Below are 23,006 nucleotides of genomic sequence, written 5' to 3'. Positions count from 1 at the left end.
ATAAGCCATGATCTCATCAAATGGCCTGCTCTAATGTTTGATAGTCCAGCAAATTCAAACGCTAATTCTCGTCATTAAATAGGAAATATTGGCTTTAGTAGTTGCATTCTGGATAAGTCTACTGCATAATCTTTATGGTTATGATCTTTTTGCAGGTACTTTAATAATAATTCAAAATCTCTTTCATTACGTTGTTGTTCCATGAAACTAATTATAAAATATTTGGGTTAAATGACAACCAACTTGTTTGTGCTTCGCTTGTTTTTGGATGAAATGGAATGTAACTAATTGACTAATTGTCTCCAATTCCTACTATCAGGCATATGAATTTTCTCGGCAAACTGCACAGAATACTCACTCAGTATTATAGGTAACACAGAATAGTAGGACAGTAGTTTCTATCTTCATTCCCACGTGGTGAATTTTACATATTGACCAGGGCATTAAAGGAAGCATTTCCTTTGTGCAGCCTTGTTTTCCCTTCACAATGCAGATGTTCTCTCCAGCAAAAGCCAATTCTCCCTTTCACTGAGAAAACCATGTGTCGACAAGCAGAGAAAACCAGAGGTAGAGGGGGATGCCATTCGACATCACATACATCTTAATTTTGTTCACATGCCTTCAGATAATATGATTCAATGAAGTTGTAATTTTACTTTTAAGCAAATCATATGGATCAATCTCTAATTGTTTGATCATTTCAACAACCCCAATGTGTTGATTAGTTCAGCATTCTCTATTTTCTAATCCCTGTCTTGATGAGATATTCTGTTGTTTTCAGCTTACAATGATAAAATTGTAGCATTTCTGCGTCAACCAAACATCTTTGAAATTCTTCAAGAGCGCCAGCCAGACCTTATCAGGAATCACTCACTCAGGTAATCCCATTGATTGTCGAAGTGGTGGTACTGGTTGTGTCATGCTGTATGTTTTTCTTCTGTTCATTCTTCCCTGATAACTTAGACCTTGCATCTATACTGCAATATTTCATAGGAATTTTCCAGGACAAATTCTCAGTTATGTGGGACATTATGTTCAGGACATAGGAAAGATGGGGGATGAACACCATTTAACCCAGCACACCACCTCATGGAATCCATCCAACGCATTAAAGAAAAGGCTTTGCACACGGTCTGATCCGAAAGGCTCAAGGGCAAAATGCAAGCACTTGTTACCTTATTACTATTATTAATGATATATTATACATCCTTGACTAGTTGATTTCTTTGACAAGTCTGTCATAGCGGTATTGAATCATTTCAATTTATCCTTAATTTTGATTCCATTCTAACCAGAACCTCCAAATCCTTTTAAAGAGGTGTTAATCAGCAAGTCTTTGACTGCCTTAATTGACACTTTCTATGCATAGCCATTATTTTATCTGAATTTTTCGATATAAAAAATCTTGAGGGAAATTTTTCTGATCTTAAGTGATGTTTCATTCTGTTATTGTTATATTTCTTTGTCTAATTCTCTGTAATATGCTTGCAATATCATAATCATTCTCTTACATTTTAAAAATTGACCATCTTTCCACTCAATCATCTCTTCTTTTAGAGGTGGCTTATTTTGTATATTATATGTCATACTTAACCTCTGTGTAATAGCAGTATGACCTTTCTCAGATTTATTCTGAGATGCCCTTGAGATGCACCCTTAATTATAAATGCTTTTAGATACTTTAGATGACCTGTGATTAATTACTTTTTGTGTTATAGCATATTTCGTATTTCCATTTCAAAAGTCCTTTTTATGTGGCAACATGATTTGGTGCCATCAGCAAATTGTGAAATATTATGCAAAAGTATCTGTATTATTAACAATGCTGATTGAAAGGACTTTGCCAAATCTGAATTCATTGCTTTAGACAAACAATTATAAGGCAGACAACAAATATAGTACTTGCGACTGTTTGTGTGGAGTTTGCATATTCTCCCTGTCTCTGCATGGGTTTCCTCTGGGTGCTCCAGTATCCTCCTACAATCCAAGGATGTGCAGGTTAAGTGGATTGGCCATGCTATATTGCCCATGGTGTTCAGTGATGCGTAGCTTAGGTGCATTAGTTAAGGGTAAATATAGGGTAGGGGGAATGGGTCTGGGTGGATTACACCTCCAGAGGGTCAGTGTGGACTTGTTGGGCCAAGGGGCCTGTTTCTACACTGTAGGGTTTCTATGAATTCTATGAAAAAGAACTGGAGTGTTGGAGGCTGGGGGATGACATTATTGAGGTTTATAAAATCATGAGGGACATAGATAAGGTAAATGACAAGGGTCTTTTCCCTAGGGTAGTGGAATCCAAAACTAGGAGGCATATTTTTAAGGTGCAAGGAGAAAGATCTAATAATGAGGTGAAACTTTTTTACACTCAGAATGTTGCGTGTGTGGAATGAACTGCCAGACAAAGTGGGGGATATAGGTACTGTTGCAATGTTTGAAAGATCTTTGGATAAGTTCATGAATAAGAAAGGTTTGGAGGGATATGGGCTAAGTGCAGGCAGGTGGGACAAGTTCCGTTTGGGAACATTGACTAGTTGGACCAAAGGGTCTGTTTCTTTGCTATATGACTCTGTGACACTAATTTTCACAGGCTGCTGGAAATGTGCTCATGTTGTTCAAATTTTACCTGCACTTTACATGGACAGGCAATGGGACACTACAGAATCATTGTGATGTAAACAAAATATCCTTAATGTGTGAAAAATTTGATTGTGAAATTGTTAAGGAGAAATGCACCAAAAAAGAACAATAGATTGGAAAGTTTATGTATAATGTGTGTGCAAGAGCAGCTCTGTATCTTTTCTTCCAAGGAACTTTACTCATAATGCATTTTTATCTGTTTTATTTGGAAGTGTCACAACATGCAAATTACTGTGATCATTTGTGTTACTTCAGACATACACTCATGAATATAGCTGTGCCCCAGTTAGAATTCACTGTACTTCAAAGGTTCTGCCAATCTCTATGTGCTGATTCTTGCCCTTTCCCCATCCAGTCCACATCTAGCATTTAGGTGAACTAAGTGGTTATAATGGTTTTCCAAATAAACAGACCCATGCATAGAAAAAAGAAGAGGAGCAATATTTTACTTAACAATTTAAAAGTAAAAATTAAGGATATTTTGTTTCAGTTAGTGATGTTCTGTAAGTGTCTCGTTGATTCTAAGTGATTGTGAGCTAATTGTATTAAAACTGAAATGCACAGTAACAAAAAAAAACGTAAGGGCAGAAGTTATCAATTGAATGGTTTCCAGCTAACTTTGATTAGCAACATTGCTAGTTTACTTTTAAGGGAAGCATGTACCATTTGACAATTTATGCCGTACTGATCTTCAATTGCTTTAGTCCACTGCTGGAAGTTACTTATTTTGCACAGTGAGTCTATGAAATCCAGGCAGGAATTGACCTTATCTGAGCAACAATTAATTTTCCTTGCACTCAGTTAGATAGTGGAGATCATCCATTGTTTATCATCAGACGCCATTATGTATCAATGAAAATGCTTCATAAAAAGAAGCCACAGCAACTTGAAAGATTTTTGGATATCCACAAAGGATATTTGATTATGAAAATAGGAAGAGAATTGCTTAGTCTGTTAGTTGCAGTTCTACCTTGGTGGAAATAGTGTAGTTTCTCACAAACGAAGAAGACTAATAATGAATAAGAACGATTGAATTTTTAAAAAGATGGATCATGTATTTGCAATAATGTGTAGATCAAATATTGGAAGTTTGTTGTATACATTGGTTTGGCTGAATAGCCTGTTTCTCCAGCATCTTTGGTGTGTAAAAGCTGCTGATCTAAAAACACCTTGACAAAAATTATGGTGAAAAGTGAGAATGTGTAGTTTACATTTTGTCTTATTTTATCATATAAAGTTGGCCTTGCCATCTTGGATGTTTATTTCATCATTTTCTGTCACATACGCTACAAATCTCACAACGAGATGGAATGTATCCTGTCACTTAAGTTGCAAATGTTACAGTCTCTCCGTTTTATAAAATACGTATCTGGACCATCAATTCCACATCACACTTCTGAATGAAAGAGCAGTTTTTCTGTTCTGAAACATACTGTTCAAGGTTATCTTGGGTAGAGATGCAGATTGTGAATATGAAACCTTGCATTTGATCTCTTGCCCAGCATAATATAATGCAATTGGAGAATAGTATCATAAATTGACTACAACATGGATGAAGGCCATTTCTTCCATTATGTCAATGGAACTAACTCTAACTAACTCTATGGAAAAGCAACTCAGTTCGTCCCATTCCCTCTTTTTCTCCATAACCCTGAAAATCTTTTCTCTTGAAATTGATTGTGCAGTTCCATTTTCAAAGCCGCAATTAAGTCTATCTGGGTAGTGTGTTCCAGATTCCATCTGTTCACTTCATGAGAAAAAAAGTTGCCTCGTTTTGCCATTACTTCCTTTGTCAGTCACCCAAATTGGTTGCCTTTGGTTCTTGATCCCTTCAAAGCAGGAACAATTTCTCCCTGCCTATACTGTCCAGATTGTTCAGATGGTGTTCAGTGAAGTAAGTATACCATGTTACAATAGCAGTAAATATGGATAATTAAATTTTAGTATTTATTATTTGATTGTTATACCCGAGATCTCTCATAGATTAAATACTAACATGAATTAGCTGTGACCATCACCTGATCACAGCCTGAGGCAAGTCGAGGAGACCAATGTGGAATTAAAAAAAATGTTTGCACTGAAATTACCCACTTATATAAAGACATTGAAACCAGGTAACTGAGTAGGACACCAAGACACTCAGGATCTGAATCTCTTGTTTTAATTCACACTTGCATGACAATTTAATCACTGGGAGATGAAAGGTTTGCCTGCCAGTTAGCCAGTCTGGAAAGACAGTGAGGCTGGACTCAGGAATATACACTGAACTATATTTCAATAGTTGCTTTTAAGCAGCAGAGCAGAGAGAATGTAAATTGATTTATTAGCAAGAATTGAATAGCTCTATTTCTCTCATCACATAGAAAGTTGCATTCAGACATAACAGAAATTGAATAAACAACCTTTTATCAAGAACTCCAAGATATTTATAGACTTTATCTCTGCTGATTCTGCCTCTCAATAACTAAACAACTGTGGTTCCACGTTAAAACGGTAACACTTCAAGGGTGAAAGACTTTTAAGCTGTGCAGCCTTTATTCTATCTCATAACAGACAGTCTCCCCTTTTAAAAGTATTATTTGTGTTTGTGTGTAATTGATGTTGAGATTTTATCTTGCCTCAGTGTTAGTAGGAGACAAGATTCCCCTTTCTTTCTCTCAAGAAAACCTTGTAATTGGCTCATTTAAAAAATCTCATTAACTACAGATTTAATTGAAGTGTGATAGCTATGTGCTGAAAATGTAATTGACCAACTGAGAAAGGTTAAAAAAAGAGGAAAACTGAAGTACTCCTCCTCATTTTGTCACAACAACCAGTATGATTCATTTTGTGAATTCTTTTTGAATTGTACAGTGATTGTATTTTCACTAATTTAAGCAATTAAAAACTTAGAAAGTAAGTGGTTGAATCAGACTAACTGTTAAAATGCTGAGTTACACTGGTGCAAAAATACAGCAGAAGGGACAGCCAATTTTAATTCAGCACAGATTTGTCATCAGTACCATAAAATGTGTGATTGCATTGGTTGATTTTGCTACCTGAGGTTAGGTGCCGAAAACAAAACTGGCATTAGCGGAAGGAAGCAATGGAAATCCCCTCTTGATAGGTTGCACACAAGATACTGAAATAAGTAACTTGCGAGCCATTAGTGTGTTAAACCACCTTGATAAAACGATGATGACAGACCTAGGTGTGATCATCACAAAGTTTTGCCTTGTCTATTTTGGGCTTTTCAAAGTCTTCATGTTATATATTGCATTGTAGTTTTCAATGAATAATATTCAATTAATTGAATACTTCCATAGGGAGAAGATCCAGTTTATCAGGAGCGAGGGAACTAGTGGATTGGGGCGCTTATCCAGTGATGCAGATCTTGTTATGCTATTAAGGTATGTGCATCACATGTGACTGCTGAATGTACCTTGTGAAAGAGATGTGATTCCTGATGAAGAGCTTATGCCCGAAATGTCGACCTCCTGCTCCTCGGATGCTGCCTGACCTGCTGTGCTGTTCCAGCAGCATGCTCTCGATGTTGTACATTGTGTCAAAGTTTAAATGTCCCTCTCGCGCTTTGTATTGACTGGATTAAAACATGATTATTGAATAACATACATCATCTAACCAACTTTAAAGTTACAGTTTAATTGAGACTGGTATATTGAAAAGGGCTTTACAGATAGTTAGATTGTCAGCATGACCCCTTAGTCCCTGCTGGCTGAATTTCTGATCTGAGTTTCAAAACATGAACAAATAGTGAACTAAAATCCAATTGTTTTAAGTTAGATTTGAGGAAAAAAAGATACTCTGTCTCTCTTCAAACTTGGTTAGCCTGTGTCAGAGTAGATATGAAAGTTATGTAACTGCTTACTTCTTCAGTTTTGATAGAACATGACAAAGGGATGGCCTGAGAAAAGACAACCCACTTTAAGTATGGCAGTGACTTTCAAAATGTGTACAATAAATATTGACGGTTCAAACAGCTAATTATAAAATTAGATAGTGTTAATTTCATAATATCAAATCTCTGAGATTTCCCATTGGAAGCTTGAGGAATTTGAGATGATACATTCTGTAAAGTAGTTTAAAATTGTCCTTTTGTTTTGAGTTATAAATTACCTGTTGTATGCATTCATATCTCCTGCTGCCAGCCTAACCATTAGAATGGTTACTTTCTACATGTACTACCAATGAATTTGACAGAATGGACATTAGAGTAGGTGAGTGAAAGATTCTTTTATTGGATGTGACAAAGGTTAAACAGTTATGCATGCTTTTTTGCATTTTCAAATGCTCTGGATATTCTGGTTTTAGCTAGACGATGATTTTAGCTGGAGTTGTCTGTGATGCTATCAATACCTTCTAGGTATATGTTCTCTATGGGTCTGTGTGGTCAAGTCTGGTTCATTGATGTCCTTTACACAACAAAATGTGCTGCCTTTTACCTGGTCTAGACGTGAATCCAGCTGAACAGCATTGTGGTTCATTCTTAGCTGTCCTCCGAAATGACCTAGCAAATCAACCAGTTCAAGGACAATTAAGGATGGCCAAAAATGTCCAGATCCCATGAAGGGATAAAAATCCAATATTTCCTTTATTCCAACATAGCTGACCTCTGGGATTTCTGTTCATCATTGATATTCTACTATAAGTTGATGGAGCCTGTGATGATGCTGTTCCTTTAACAAGGTCATGCTGTCCTTGGCTTTTTATTTTCAAAGAGGTCATAGAAGCAGTGATTCTGGGAAGTCTAAGATTGAAGGATTGTAGAGCGAATTTGATTAAAGCTAACAGATACTACCTCAGAGAGAAGGCTTTCGAGTTAAAAAAAAACACGTGTAATGAAAGTGAAGTGGCCAGTTCTCTCAGCTCAGGTTTGGTTTGGTTTGGTTTTTAGCAGCCTGTCTGTTCACTGAAAGCAGACAATCAGTCAGCCAGGCTGCTGCTCCAAGAAACAGCTACTTGGAACAAGGAATTCTATGCTGAATATCTCTGCCATATCTCTCTCTCCTGTAAGACCCTGTGTTTGATTTTACTTTTTTTGCCAAGGGATGTTTATTGGGATTGTTGCAAGAATTTGGAACAGCATAATTAAGTTAGGTTAGTCTGTTGGGTTTTCGGATAGTTGAAGTTGTTCTATATTCCGTTCTCTTTTATTTGTGTTTTGTTTGGTAATATTGCAAATGAATTACTTGTATAAAACTAAGTAATTGGGTTAGCTCCATCATTCCTGGAATATCCGTGTTACACCTGCTTAAAACAGCTAGCAAAGTTAGAATCTGGACTACTTTCTTGAAATATTTTGAGGGTATCTGGTGTGGTCCATAACAAGCACTATAAAATATTCTACCACCTTTGACTTCTTGTAGTTTATCAACTTTCACCTATTGAATGTGATTGAAATCAATGTACAACTTTTTACTCAGGAGTGAGAATTCATGATTGTGAGGTACATATAGTTTTTCTACAATTTGATATTCCTTGTGTTGGAGATTACACAAGAAAATGCATGTAACATACATTTGTAACGTACATTTAACATGAAGTGTAATGCCCCTGGATCTTGCAGTTGTGCTCCTGTTGACTGTAGACAGCATTTTCTCAACCAAGGCTCAGTTTCTATCAATACTATGGACAGTATGACCATATTAAACCTATGACCACATTAATCTTTAATACCAACATATGATTTTCAGAAGAAGATCTGCAGCCAAAGTGACTGTGGATGTATACTCAATGGACGTCTGGGTTGGGTGACCCTGGTGTGTCATACTTAACAAGGTGTCAAGGAAGCTTCAAAGGGATAGACATAAAAGGGAGCAATGCAACACTGAATTGTAAATACCCATGAGTATATTAGACATACTGGCAAAAGAAGATAGCAGTCTGTGCGAGAGACATTTTTACATTTTCTCCTTTCAGAAATATACAGGGACACAAGTTAGAAGTGAACTCTAACTTTAGTCTATGTTGGTTCGTGGCCTGACATCCCAGTGTGCACTAGTATGCTATGAAGGTCACAACTTTGAGAGCAGCCATTAAAAACCCCTACACTGAAGCAAAGAAAGGAAACATATTCTGCCTTTATTCTGAGTGCTGCCAGCCAGCCATTTGCAAAAGGAACCAGGACGAAGGAATTTCAATCACTCTTCAAAGCCAGGGATCGCAAAATCAACTGTTCCCTTCCAATGTTGCCACTGGCAATAACATCCATTTACTGAATGGATTGTTCAATTAATTGCTTTGCACAAATGACACATAGACAAATTTGTCATTATTTATTGAGGGGAGGCAATGGCCTAGTGGTATTATTGCTGGACTGTTAAGCCAGCGACCCAGATAACGTTCTGGGGATCTGGGTTCAAATCCTCTCATGGCAGATGGTGGAATTTGAGTTCAATGAAACAAAATCTGTAAATTAACCCTGTTGCAAATAACACAGGGGAAGCATGAATAAAGAAATGGTGCCAGTATATCCTTCCACACCAAGAGGTTAGCACATGTGGAATGCTAGCATCCATGGATGTGGAATGGGCATATGGCCAGTGACTATGATATGTGCCTCGAGAACATGGAAATCTTTTGGAGAAAGTGAAGAACTGGAATCATCACATCTGGTTTCTATATCGAGCACTCTCTGCATCTAGTTTGCTTGTGTTGGATAGCACAATAGAAAACTGTGTATTAATGAAGTGAGATCTGTAGTACAAGGCTGATGACAAGCAATAATCCCCTTAATAGCCAACTCACCACTGCTTAGTAAGAATCTCACCTTGATGCCTGAAACTTAGTTAAAAGATGCATTGAATTGTTGTCCAAGACTAGGTTTTCCTAAGAGCCTCTTTAATAATCTACACCACATTCTTCAAACATGTGAATGGTTATCGAAATGTAATAAACTATGTTTTGTTTACTATGGGCAAAATCTTATAGGCGCTGTGGTGTGACATGTAGGAGTATTGTGCAGGAAGTCCAGCGGGGCCTATCTCTTTGTCATAGTTACATAATTTGTACCTTTCATAAGAGCCATTCCAGTACAGTGACAGATCAGAAATCTGATTGGAAGGATTCAAACATGGACTTCCTGAAAATTGGTATGGATTTGGGAGCCAAACACACTTCAGCGAGAAAAGGGAATTTGGAGTTTGTTTGTTAATTTGCAAGTACAGCGAATGATTAGGAAGGCACATGAGATGTTGTGTTTATTTCAAGTGGAGCATAAAATAAAAGCAGGGGAAATACTATTGCAGCTAAGCAGGGCTTTGGTAAAATCACATGTAGAGTGATGTATACAGTTATGGTCTCCTTATTTGAACAAGAATAAAATTGCATGAGGAGCTTTTCAAAGAAGGTTCACTCAATTCATTCCTGCGATGAAGAGCTTATGTTTTGAAGAATGTTTGAACAAGTTAGAATTTCCATTGGAATGCAGAAGAATGAGAGATGATCTTATTGAAATATGTACAATCCTGAGGGGTCCTAGCAGGGTGCATGCTGAAAGAATGTTGCCCCTTGTTGGAGACGAAAATTGGGCAACATAGTTTAAGAATAAAAGGTTTCATTTTTGAGGCAGTGATGAATAGAAGCTCTTTTCTCCCAGAGTATCATTAGTCTGTGGAATTCTCTTCCCCAGTAAATAGTGGAGGCTGGTTTATTGAATTTATTCAAAGTTGAGTTAGATTGATTTTGTTGACAAGAGAGTCAAAGATTATGGGAGGCAGACAGAGGGATTGAGACTACGATCAGCCATGATCTTACTGAATGGGGAAGCAAGCTCAAACAGCTAAATGGATTACTCCTTCTCTTAACTCCCTAGTTACTATTTGATGGGATATTCATTTGCAACGTCACTGGGGTCAAGGTTGGAGTTTTGAGGACAGGAGTAATTATGGCAGATTTAAAGCAGAAAAGAGTCAATGTTAGAAATGCATATCCCTTTAAGAGTGAACTAGGACAGCTTCAGAGTTAATTGAGAGTAGGTGATATTGATTTGACTTTGTATTGAAGAAGAATAGGTGCTAGAAGTCCTAAAAGTCATAAAGGTAGATTAATCTCCAGGACCTGATCAAGTGTATCCCAGGACATTGTGGGAAGCTAGGGAAGAACCTGCGGGGCCCCAAGTAGAGATTTTTGTATCATCGATAGCCACAGATGAGGTGCCAGAAGACTGAGGGCAGCTAATATTGTGCCATTATTTAAGAAAGACTGTAACGAAAAGCCAGGGAACTTTAGATTAGTGAGCCTGATGTCAGTGTTGGGTAAATTGTTGGAGGGTATTCTGAGAGACAGAATCCACATGCATTTGGAAAGACAAGGACTGATTAGGGATAGTCAGCATAGCTTTGGTCATGGGAAATTGTGTCTCACAAACTTGATTTAGTTTTTTGAAGAGGTGACCAAGATGAAGGCACAGCAATAGACGTTGTCTGCACGGGCTTTAGCAAGACCTTTGACAAGGTTCCGCCTGGTAGAATTGTTAGTAAGATTAGATTACATGAGTCTCAGAGAGCTAACCAATTGTTTACAAAATTGGCTTGAAGGTAGGAGATGGAGCGTAGTTGTTCGGACTGGTGGCCTGTAGCATGCAACAAGGATTGATGTTGGGTCCACTTTATTTGTCATTTATATAAATGATTTGGATGAAATGTAGGAGATATGTTAGTACGTTCATGGATGACACCAAAATCGATGGTGTAATTCACTGTGAAGAAGGTTATCCAAAAACACAATGGGATGAAATGTAGGAGATATGTTAGTACGTTCATGGATGACACCAAAATCGATGGTATAATGCACTGTGAAGAAGGTTATCCAAAAACACAATGGGATCTTGATCAACTGGGCCAATGGCTGAGGAATGGCAGATGGAATTTAGATAAATGTGAGGTGTTGCATTTTGGCAAGACAAACTAGGTCAGTACTTACACAATTAACTGTAGGGCCCTGGGGAGTGTTGTCAAACAGAGAAACCTAGGGGTATAGGTACATACTTCCTTGAAAGTGGAGTCACAGGTAGACAGAAGAAGGTATTAGTCAGAGCATTGAGCATAGGAGTTAAGGCATCATGTTATAACTGTACAAGACAGTTGTAAGGCCATATTTAAAGTAGTATGTACAATTCTGGTCACCCTGCTGTAGGAAGGATGTTATTAAACAGGAAAGAGTGCAAGAAAGATTTACAAGAAGACTGCGGAGTTTGAGTTATAAGGAGAGCTTGGATCAGCTGGGACTTTTTCCCTGGAGCATAAGAAGCATATAAAATTATGGGGGTCATAGATAAAATGAATAGCTAAGATCTAAGGTAGGGGAGTCCAAACCTAAAAGGATAGGTTTAAGGTGAGAGGAGAAAGATTTAAAAATTTTTCATGCAGACAGTGGTGCATATAGGCAACAAGCTGCTAGAGGAAGGAATAGAGAGGAACACAATTATGACATTGAGAACATATTTGGACAGGTACGTAAATAGGAAATGTTTAGAAGGATATGAGGCACATTCAGGCAAATGGGACTAGTTTGGTTCAGGAAACCTGGTTGGCATGGATGAGTTGGGCAGGAGGGTCTATTTCCGTGCTGTGTGACTCTATGTCTCTAAAAGGCAAAATCCAAAATATCACAAGACTTCTTTTGTGCAACAGCACAGCTTATTTATTTTTAACCAGAAGTTGGACAATTTAATAAGGCAAGAGATGTTTGTGCATTTGGAATATTCCACAGGTATGCACCTCCCCATTTAAAGTTCCAGCAAACTACACTCAGTGTTGAACACCATTATTGATGAGAAGAGTGAACATAACTACATATTTTCTAATCAGTGTTTTGAATTCTGAAAATTCTGCCATTCAAACAAATGTTATTTTCTCTTTACACCTAAAAAAATGAAACAAGTAACTCTTCTTACATCCCATTTGGATCAGTGTGTCTTGAGCAATGTGAACGATAAATAATATCTCACACAGACCATGATTTGTACTTTGGTTTTGTTCATTTATAGTACACAGTAGCAAATCCTAATTACATAAATTAATAGTTAATTTTCATTTTAGTATGTTTTATTTCTGTTATTATAGCTGATAGCTTTGCACAGAAAGGCAAATTGTATTTGATTTGATTTGATTTATTGCCATGTATACCTAAGTACAGTGAAAAGCTTTGTTTGTGAGCAGTCCAAGCAGGTTGTAGTAAGCAAGGATATACAGATTATAGAGTGCTTAGACAGAGTGAGGCACAGGAGATATGTGAAGCTAGATTAACATTAACAGGTCAACATGATTTGATGTTAGAGAGTCTATTCACCAGTGTAATAATGTTAGGAGATTAAACAAATGTTTCATTTGCCTTGCTATTCTCTTAGACATAAGAGAGTTGTTTTTCAATAAAAAAAGCGTTATATATCTCGCGTGCCGATTATACCTTTTCTAAAGAGTCAATATAAAGATGACTATCTTAAGTTTCAGATGAACATTGTTCCCATTACGATCTATAGTTATCTCATTAAAAATGAAGATATCAACAAATAATTTTTAAAATTATGTGAAAAATTGAAAGAATATTATTTTCTGTAGCATCTTTCATAACTTTAAGTTAACTGGCGGTGACAAATTTTCTTGTAGAATTGTAGCCACTGATGTAATGTAGCAAATGATCTGTGCATAGCAAGTTCCAAAAATTGCAATGACCAGATAATAAGTTGTTGATGGTACTGATTGAGGAATAAGTTTGGCCTAGGATATCAAACAATCACCTCATGCCTCCTCTGAATTTGAGACTTATTTATTACCTGCTTCCAAATTAATATGAACTATTATATTAAGCTTAAAATAGAAATGTAGTGAAGCATGACAACAGTAGACTGAAAATTTAACTTTGTAAGAAAGGATGATACTAATGTAAACAATATAAATAATGTAAGAGAAGTTGACATTTTAAAAATAATTATTTATGTTTTGGTTTCTATCATGGGCAGTTTGTTTGAAGATGAGATTATGTCCTATGTGCCACCACACGCCTTACTTCATCCTACTTATTGCCAATCTCCACGTGGTTCCCCTGTGTCATCACCTCAGAACTCCCCAGGTAAATGACACATCATCTGACCATGTAATGATTAGAATGAGAAACTGTAATAGAATGTAAAAGCAAGAACAATATTTCCATGTTGGTATTTTGTAATAGCACTGATAATCTTTTAATAATACCTCACCCATGCTTATTAACTTGCTTATTTGTGTTTAAGCCATAACTGTTACATAAATTCTAAAGAAATAAACTGTAAAAATTCAAAGGGAAAAGCAATCAAATAAAAGAGGAGAGATATGAAGGGTTTGGAGGGAAAAATTCCAAGAGATGGTAAAAATTGCAATCCAAGGAATTAAGCAATAAGAAATCTTAATTAGTCATGAGTCATTGAGCTCTATATATTAATTACCTGTGCTCATGACATTAACACTGATACTTTTCTGAAGTTAATTAAATAGGAGAATGAATGGAATCTGGTGATATTGCAAACTACTTGAAGAGGATTAGAAGATTAACTGAAATGTGAAATCTGTCCTCATAATGTTATTTCTGTGTGTTATGAATAAAATGAGGGTCTCCCACTTGTCAGCCACACATGAATAGGTTTACATTGTTAATTAAAGATTGGCTTTGATCCACTGCAGTGTTTGAATCTTGAAGTGAAAGTAAGTTGAGAGTTTTAAGACTGTGTTTTTCTACAAAATGCTTTTAGGTAGGCCCTATTAGGGTTGCTATTTCCATTTATATTTTACTTTGAATAATGTATCCAAACCTTTCTCACCTGGGAAGTACAAGTTTGGTATTTGTTAATGTGTGAAGAAACATAAAATTTATCTTCAAATATGATGTTTAAACAGTGGTTGTGGAATCAATTCTAAGCACACTGGGAAATAAGAGTAAAATTAATCAAAGCCATTTAATCAGATTTTCTTTGCTGATCTAAGGCCTGCCCTCTGTATATTTCTTGTCACAAACACAATTTATAGATGAATCGAGTCATCTGTGTCTTGCTCAGTTGTTAGGTTAGAAGAGACTAAATTCCTTCTTTGTTATGGAGCATTCTCTTGTATTCTTATTCAGAACCAATGATATATTAGAAAAATCACAAGTATATTAGAAGATGTTGGAAATATGTGTAATTTTTCTCTATCTGACAATGAGGTGACACGGTGGCTCAGTGGTTAGCACTGCTGTCGCACAGCACCAGAGACCTGGGTTCAGTTCTAGCCTCGGGCGACTGTCTGTGTGGAGTTTGCACACTCTCTGCGTGGGTTTGCTCCGGTTTCCTCCACAGTCCAAAGATGTGCAGATGAGGTGAATTGGCCATGCTGAATTGCCCATAGTGTTAGGTGCATTAGTCAGGGAGAATAGGTCTGGGTGGGTTGCTCTTCAGAGGGTCGGTGTGGACTTGTTGGGCCGAAGGACCTGTTTCCATGCTGTAGGGAATCTAATCAAAAATCACAAGTATGTTGGAAATGTATGTAATTTTTCTCTCTCTGACAGTGAAAGGTAGGTTGATATTTTGTGCTGGAATCTTGACAAGAAGCCAATTTAAGTGAATTAGATGTGATCCTCGAGGGTGTTACAACTTTGTAGAAAATGCAATGGGAAATGCTTTCCTTATATTTGTTGTTAAACTTGCTGCTGCACATTAATAATGGTTCCACATATTATGATAAAATCAATTTTGTTTGCTTGAGGAGAAAGAGTTTCCTTTGCCAAATTATAAATATTGCTGTTTGCAGGAACCCAACGTGCCAACGCTCGAGCTCCAGCTCCATATAAGAGGGACTTTGAAGCTAAACTCAGAAACTTCTACAGGAAATTGGAAACAAAAGGTTATGGACAAGGACCAGGAAAGTTAAAGTGAGTCAATACTCGGGAATGCTGAGAAATGATTGTATTAACATTTGTATTTTTAGGACTATTCAGAAATGTATGTAATTTAATAGAAGTTTTTTTTTCTGTACTCACAAGATGTAGCTGTCACTGATGTCTCCAGTGCACTATTGTTTTTGTTGACGCACACAGAGTCCTGGTCACAACATGTTGAATTTAAAATTCTCATCATTGTTTAGCAATCCTTTCCTGGTCTTGCCCAGTCTGATCTCTGTGATCTCCTCTGGGTACAAACTTGTGAGAAGTCTGCATTTTTCTTATGTGTGCCTCAGTGTAATTACTCCACCACTGGTGTTTATGCCTTCTGATGCTTACATCCTAAGCTATGGAATGCCCTCTTTACAACACTCCACCATTTAAAAAATGTTTTCCTTTTTTAAGATGCCTCTTAAAATCTATCTCATTGACCAAGCTTTTGTTCATCTGACCCAGTGTCTCCTTAGTTAACTTGATGTTGTCCTTTGTTTTATATGCATTTGTGAAGTGTCTTGGGATGTTTCACTATGTTAATGATGCTATATGAATATAAGTAGTTGTCATATTATGCTTGAAGGAAACAGACATTTCAGCCAATAAATTTCGACAGTGCTTAATATAAAACATACCTAGGTTAAATTGGGGATGCGGGCATTCTGATGCCTTGTATAACCTTCACTTATTGACTATCCTGTCCTGAGAGGTAGTTAAGTGATTTGCTCCCATGATTTCACCCTGATATTAGATTGAAGGTTGCCTGGAAGTATAGTGTAAGGTATCCTTCATTCAGTATTTTTCTCCGAACCTCTCTCTTGTAAACAACTGGGTTCAAGTAGTTGTGAAGTGGGTAACAGAAATGAACATTGTTGAATGCTGGAGGAATGAATCTGTGACCTGTTCTTTGCTGCAACACTCCTAGCTCTGGAACATTACGCTGCTATAGGATATATGCCATCCTTAATTGAAATTTAGATATATATGGTTTGTGCTGGTTTTGCTCTTACTCAAAAACAAACTGCTTTATTTTGATAATTCTGTGCAATTCAGGTTGATCATCAGAAGAGATCACTTGCTTGAAGATGCGTTCAATCAGATTATGGGCTGTTCCAGGAAAGATCTCCAAAGAAATAAACTTTATGTTACATTTGTTGGGGAGGAAGGGTGAGTACGTGAATAAATCAATAATGTGTTTATATGCTGGGAATTTATGCAGAGTCAGTACTCTGGCTGCAATATGGAGGTTAGCTATGTCTATTTGGCTGGGTGACACAGCAGTAGTGTTAAAAAATATTCTTTCACAGAACGTGGGTATTGCTGGCTGGGCCAGCATTTATTGTCCATCCCTAATTGCCCTTGAGAAGGTGATGATAAGCAGTCATCGTCAATTGCTGCACTCCATGTGGAGCAGATATGCCCACCATGCTATTAAGAAGTGAGTTCTCGAATTTTGACCCATTGACTGTGAAAGTGATATATATTTCCAAGTTAGGATGGTGTCTGGCTTGGAGGGGAATTTGCAGGTGGTTATATTCCATGTTTTTGCTGCCCTTGCCCTTTTTGAAGTTGCACCATTAATTAGCAAAACCTCTGTCCCCATTAAGGGGGGAGGTCCCAATTCTGAGAGTTGCTGGCTAATTAAATGAGCAGTAACTTTCTAGTCCCAGCAACACTACTGAGAATGGAGGCCTCTGCCAGAACTAGTCGAACACCAAAAGTAGAGTCATCGTGCACTTGGCTTGGTCCTGGCCATAATAAAGCTGGTGGTTTACCAGGGCTAGGCTAGCAGGCTCCCACAAAGAGGGTGGGGGATGGGGGAAAGTTTGCCATTGCGTTTGGGAACTTTCAGCTTGGCAGATAGTAGGCGCAAAAAAAGCACAGCAGGTCAGGCAGCATCCAAGGAGCAGGAGAATCGACGTCTCCACCATCTGCAGTCCTTACTTTCTCCTAGGTAGTAGGCGCAGCATCATTTCCATGGCACCCAAATTTACACCTACTTCTGGGGGATGTTGAAGAAGGTATAAAAGTCCAGCCAAACAATCCCACGTATGTTAATTGTTGTAGAAATAAAATTGATTGTGAATAAAAACTTCTTAATCAGTTCCACCTGTCATAAGTATTTTTACATAACAGCAATCAAGTACTCTCATAACAAAGTTTCCTTTACCCAGCACTAATAAAATGACACTATCTTGTGGTAATATGCAAATTGATGCTGGTTTCAAAACAATAAGCGAGAACAAATTAGTGCTCCCTTGCAGTCCTACACAATGGAAAAATCTTAGGTTGACAAAGTACAGTATGTGAGGTTTATTTTACCCTGAGACTTAGTTTACTTGCTTGATTCGTTCATTAAAAACTCAATAATTTTCTTTTCTTACTCAACTATACTTGTTTGGTACCTTTACTATTTTCTGTTTTAATATTTCTCATTTCTGATTCATATTGCATTTGTTGATTTTCTTTATGTTCATTCTGGGTAAAGCTGTTTTTCACCTTGCTCTAAATGTTCTTATCCTTTGTCTTAAGCTCTTCTATTAATCACACTTGTTTTAGATTGAACTGATTTATTTTCTGGTCACTGTCCCTAGTGGTAGGTTGTCCACTTGCTCCACTTCAAGACCATGTTAATTGGTGCTTCCTTCCTTGTTGGAGTAGCACCATATTGATAAGGAAACCATACTGAACACACTACAAACCTGTCTTGACATACTAATTCCTTCTCTCTGAGACCATTTTGAGACTAAATAATACTGCATATGCATCTCTTAAAACTATCTACAAATTCACGCTCAATTTCCTTTTCACTGTTCTGTGACAAAGTTCCAAGTTGGTTGAAGATTAAAGAAATATTCTCATCTCATTGGACTGATGTAAACCGGTTACCTCAAACTAAACATCCACGATCTAATTGGATCTGTACGCATTCCGAGTTCTTTAATAATTGTTATTTTGTTATTGTGTTTTGTTATTTTTTTTAAATGGGCATACCTACATTTTTTTAATAGAATACGATAACATCATCAATTGTATTTGCATTGAAAGTTAATTAAAAATGAAAACACTTGAGCAAAACCTGTATTGCTGTAGATTGTATGGAAAAGAGACTTGCTTTTCTTACAGTGTAAGCACCCTTAGTCATTAATATGCAGATCATAGAATCCCTACAGTGCAGATAGAGACCATTCAGCCCATCAAGTCTGCACCAAACCTCTGAAGATCACCTCACCCTATCCCCGTAGTTAACCTACCTAGCCTGTACACTATGGGGCAATTTAACACGGCCAATCCACCTGACCTGCACACCTTTGGACTGTGGGAGAATGTACAAACTCCACACAGACAGTCACCCAAGGCTGGAATCGAACCTGCATCCGTGACACTGTGAGGCAGCAATGCTAACCACTGAACCACCATGCTGCCCCAAATGAACTGCATTAAGAAACACACATGAAGTGACATTACACGTGCATTGATTGTGGGTTCTACTGTTGAGTAAATTATGTATTTAACTGCAGTCTGGTATTTAAATTTAGCTTTAATTTCCACAAATTGTAGTTTGTAGGATACATTTTCCAATGGCTTGGATTTCTTCTGACAAAATACAATGAGGCTAATGGACTTGTCTTATATTATGGAGGAAATTCAACAGTAACTTCCAGAGTTTCCAAGTACGCAGTTAAACTTGAAAATTCATTAGTTGCTGCATGGGTTACTCTACTCCATTACAGGCTATGTTGTACCAAGACTGATGCACTCAGCATTGAAATCCATGTAACAGAAAGAAGTTGTCCATTTATCCAGTAGTATACCATTAATCAAAACGTTGTGCTGGCATAGTCAGGTAAAAGTGGGCTTTTAGTTGTATGATAAATTATACATAGTACCAAATGACCCTCTGGCTCAGATTTTACTAAGTCAGGATGACCTGGAAGCTTTATATGTGATGGGCAGGATTCCAGGATTTCTGCCTGCATTCCCATCTCTGACAATTTTCACTAGCACCTAATAAGGATATGTGCAATTAATCCCCGTGTGACATGCCCACCCTTGCTTGATCCCTTGTGAGGGTGGGCAGGCTAAAACCCCATCTCAAATTTAATGGAACTGGGTCCCTTTCATAAGTGGGTGTGGTTCACAGGCTCTTAAAAGGGGCATGAACATTGGGGAATCCAGTTCCAAGTAGGGAAACAACGAACACGTCCCTTCATTATGGGTTGCATGGTGGCTCAGTGGTTAGCACTGCTGCCTCACAGCACCAGGGACCCAGGTTCGATTCCAGCCTCGAGCGACTGTCTGAGTGGAGATTACACATTCTCCCTGTGTCTGTGTGGGTTTCCTCTGGGTGCTCCAGTTTCTTCCCACAATCCAAAGATGTGCAGATCAGGTGAATTTGCTATGCTGTAGTGTGAGGGTTGATGTGGACTTCTTGGGTTGAAGGGCCTGTTTCCACACAGTAGGGAATCTAGTCTATTATTTCATTTATGGTCTTTGAAACACACACGCAAAAAAAGACTGCACTTTCTGTTTCAGTCATTAAGTTATAGATTAAAGGTTGGATGTATTTTTACTGCTGTGCTTGAGATAATTGTAATAATGCAATTATTACAAGAGGGTAAAAAGACCCTCTTGGGAGTTATCTACAGGCCCCCAAACAGTAGTCTGGATGTCGGATGTAAGTTAAATCAGGAGCTGAAATTGGCCTGTCGCAAAGATGTGACTACAGTTGTTATGGGGGATTTCAATATGCAGGTAGACTGGGAGAATCAGGATGGTGTTGGACCTCAAGAAAGAGACTTTGTGGAGTGCCTCAGAGATGGATTCTTAGACAGGTGGTGCTGGAGCCGACCAGGGAGAAGGCAATTCTGGATCTGGTAATGTGCAACGAACCAGAATTGGTCAGGGATCTCGAAGTGAAGGAGCCATTGGGAAGTTGTAACCATAATACAATAAGCTTCAATCTGCAATTTGAGAGGGAGAGGGTATGATCGGAAGTGACAATATTTCAGTTGAATAAAGGGGGCTCTGGAGCTATGAGAGCGGAGCTGGCCAAAGTTTAATGGTGCAATACCTTAGCAGGGATGACAGTGGAAGAACAATGGTGGATATATCTGTGTATAATGCAGAAGTTGCAGGATTAGTTCATTCCAAAAAGGAAGAAAGATCCTAGGAGGAGGCATGGGTGGCCATGGCTGACGAAGGAAGTTAAGAAACATATAAAGTTAAAAGAGAAAAAGTATAACATAGCAAAGATAAGTGGGAAAACGCAGGGATGGGAAGCTTTTAAAGAACAACAGAGGATTACTAAGAAGGAAATACGCAGAGAAAAAATGAGGTATGAAGGTAAACTGGCCAATAATATAAAGGAGGATAGTAAAAGTTTTTATAGGTTATGTGAAAGGCAAAAAAATGGTTAAGACTAAAATTGGGCCTTTGAAGACAGAAACAGGGGAATATAATACGGGGAACAAAGAAATGGCAGAAGAATTGAATTGGTACTTCAGATCTGTGTTCACTGGAGAAGACATAAGCAATCTCCCAGAGGTAACAGTGGCTGAAGGACCTGAACTGAAGGGAATTTATATTTGCCAGGAATTGGCGTTGGAGAGACTGTTAGGTCTGAAGGTTAATAAGTCCCCGGGGCCTGATGGTCTCCATCCCAGGGTACTGAAGGAGGTGGCTCGAGAAATCGTGGGTGCGTTGGTGATTACTTTCCGAAGTTCGATAGTTTTAGGGATCAGTTCCTGCGGATTGGAGGGTGGCTAATGTTGTACCACTTTTTAAGAAAGGTGGGAGAGAGAAAGCAGGAAATTATAGACCAGTTAGTCTGACCTCAGTGGTGGGAAAGATGCTGGAGTCTATTATAAAGGATGAAATTACGACACATCTGGATAGTAGTAACAGGATAGGTCAGAGTCAGCATGGATTTATGAAAAGATGGCTTGACTAATCTTTTGGAATTTTTTGAGGATGTAACTCTGAAGATGGACGAGGGAGATCCAGTAGATGTAGTGTACCTGGACTTTCAGAAAGCTTTTGATAAAGTCCCACATAGGAGGTCAGTGAGCAAAATTAGGGAGCATGGTATTGGGGGCAAAGTACTAACTTGGATTGAAAGTTGGTTGACTGATAGGAAACAAAGAGTAGTGATAAACGGCTCCATTTCGGATTGGCAGGCAGTGACCAGTGGGGTACCGCAGAGATCAGTACTGGGACCGCAGCTTTTTACAATATATGTTAATGATATAGAAGATGGTATTAGTAATAACATTAGCAAATTTGCTGATGATACTAAGCTGGGTGGCAGGGTGAAATGTGATGAGGATGTTAGGAGATTACAGGGTGACCTGGACAAGTTAGGTGAGTGGTCTGATGCATGGCAGATGCAGTTTAATGTGGATAAATGTATGGTTATCCATTTTGGTGGCAAGAACAAGAAGGCAGATTACTACCTAAATGGAATCAATTTAGGTAAAGGGGCAGTACAGAGAGATTGGGTAGTTCTTGTACACCAGTCAATGAAGGTAAGCATGCAGGTACAGCAGGTAGTGCAGAAGGCTAATAGCATGCTGGCCTTCATAACGAGGGATTGAGTATAGAAGCAAAGGGGCTCTTCTGCAGCTGTACAGGGCCCTGGTGAGGCCACACTTGGAGTACTGTGTGCAGTTCTGGTCTCCAAATTTGAGGAAAGACATTTTGGCTATTGAGGGAGTACAGCGTAGGTTCACGAGGTCAATTCCTGGAATGGCAGGATTACCTTACACTGAAAGACTGGAGCGACTGGGCTTGTATACCCTTGAGTTTAGAAGACTGAGAGGGGATCTGATTGAGACATATAAGATTATATAAGAACATGTTTCCGCTGATTGGTGGGTGCCGAACCACAGGACACAGCTTAAAAATACGGGGTAGACCATTTAGGACAGAGATGAGGAGAAACTTCTTCACCCAGAGAGTGGTGGCTGTGTGGAATGCTCTGCCCCAGAGGGCAGTGGAGGCCCAGACTCTGGATTCATTTAAGAAAGAGTTGGATAGAGCTCTCAAGGATTGTGGAATCAAGGGTTATGGAGATAAGGCAGGAATAGGATACTGATTAGGAATGATCAGCCATGATCATATTGAATGGTGGTGCAGGCTCGAAGGGCAGAATGGCCTACTCCTGCACCTATTGTCTATTGTCTAATACAAAGGGATCTAAATGTCCAGAGGGCTTTAAAATAGATTGAAAAATCTTCCAGAAGCTGTTGGTTAGAAATTAGAAGTTCCCACCTGCTTGTGAAATCTGTCAATTAGCAAGCCATCTGGTACAGTCTAAAAGTCTTAGTTGCCTGTTTTTGCAATTTCAATAGGTTTCATTGAGGACCAGTGGACCCAACAACCTTTAATACAACGAGTTAGAATTCCTACAGAACCCAGCCAGATCTTCCAACTAGCCTGCCATGGCACTTACACGCTTCCATTGGCACCTTTAAACTGCCCCTGGA

The 23,006-nt window shown here is 38.3% G+C and overlaps 1 protein-coding gene across 1 annotated transcript in view; it reads left to right on the top strand.

Annotated features, from left to right (window-relative positions):
• The window catches only part of hecw2a (HECT, C2 and WW domain containing E3 ubiquitin protein ligase 2a), a 339,242-nt gene that overhangs the window by 247,290 nt on the left and 68,946 nt on the right, over positions 1-23,006 (top strand). Inside the window, exons 17-21 of the mRNA XM_060827390.1 lie at positions 782-878; positions 5,943-6,026; positions 13,598-13,707; positions 15,396-15,516; positions 16,573-16,686. Of these exons, the coding sequence (XP_060683373.1) occupies positions 782-878; positions 5,943-6,026; positions 13,598-13,707; positions 15,396-15,516; positions 16,573-16,686 (526 nt within the window). The remainder of the gene's footprint in view (positions 1-781; positions 879-5,942; positions 6,027-13,597; positions 13,708-15,395; positions 15,517-16,572; positions 16,687-23,006) is intronic.

Source organism: Hemiscyllium ocellatum, chromosome 7 (genome assembly GCF_020745735.1).
Source record: "Hemiscyllium ocellatum isolate sHemOce1 chromosome 7, sHemOce1.pat.X.cur, whole genome shotgun sequence".
NCBI classification, from domain to species: domain Eukaryota; kingdom Metazoa; phylum Chordata; class Chondrichthyes; order Orectolobiformes; family Hemiscylliidae; genus Hemiscyllium; species Hemiscyllium ocellatum.
The sequence above is the reverse complement of the archived record's forward strand: the minus strand, read 5'-3'. Positions and strand labels throughout refer to the sequence as shown.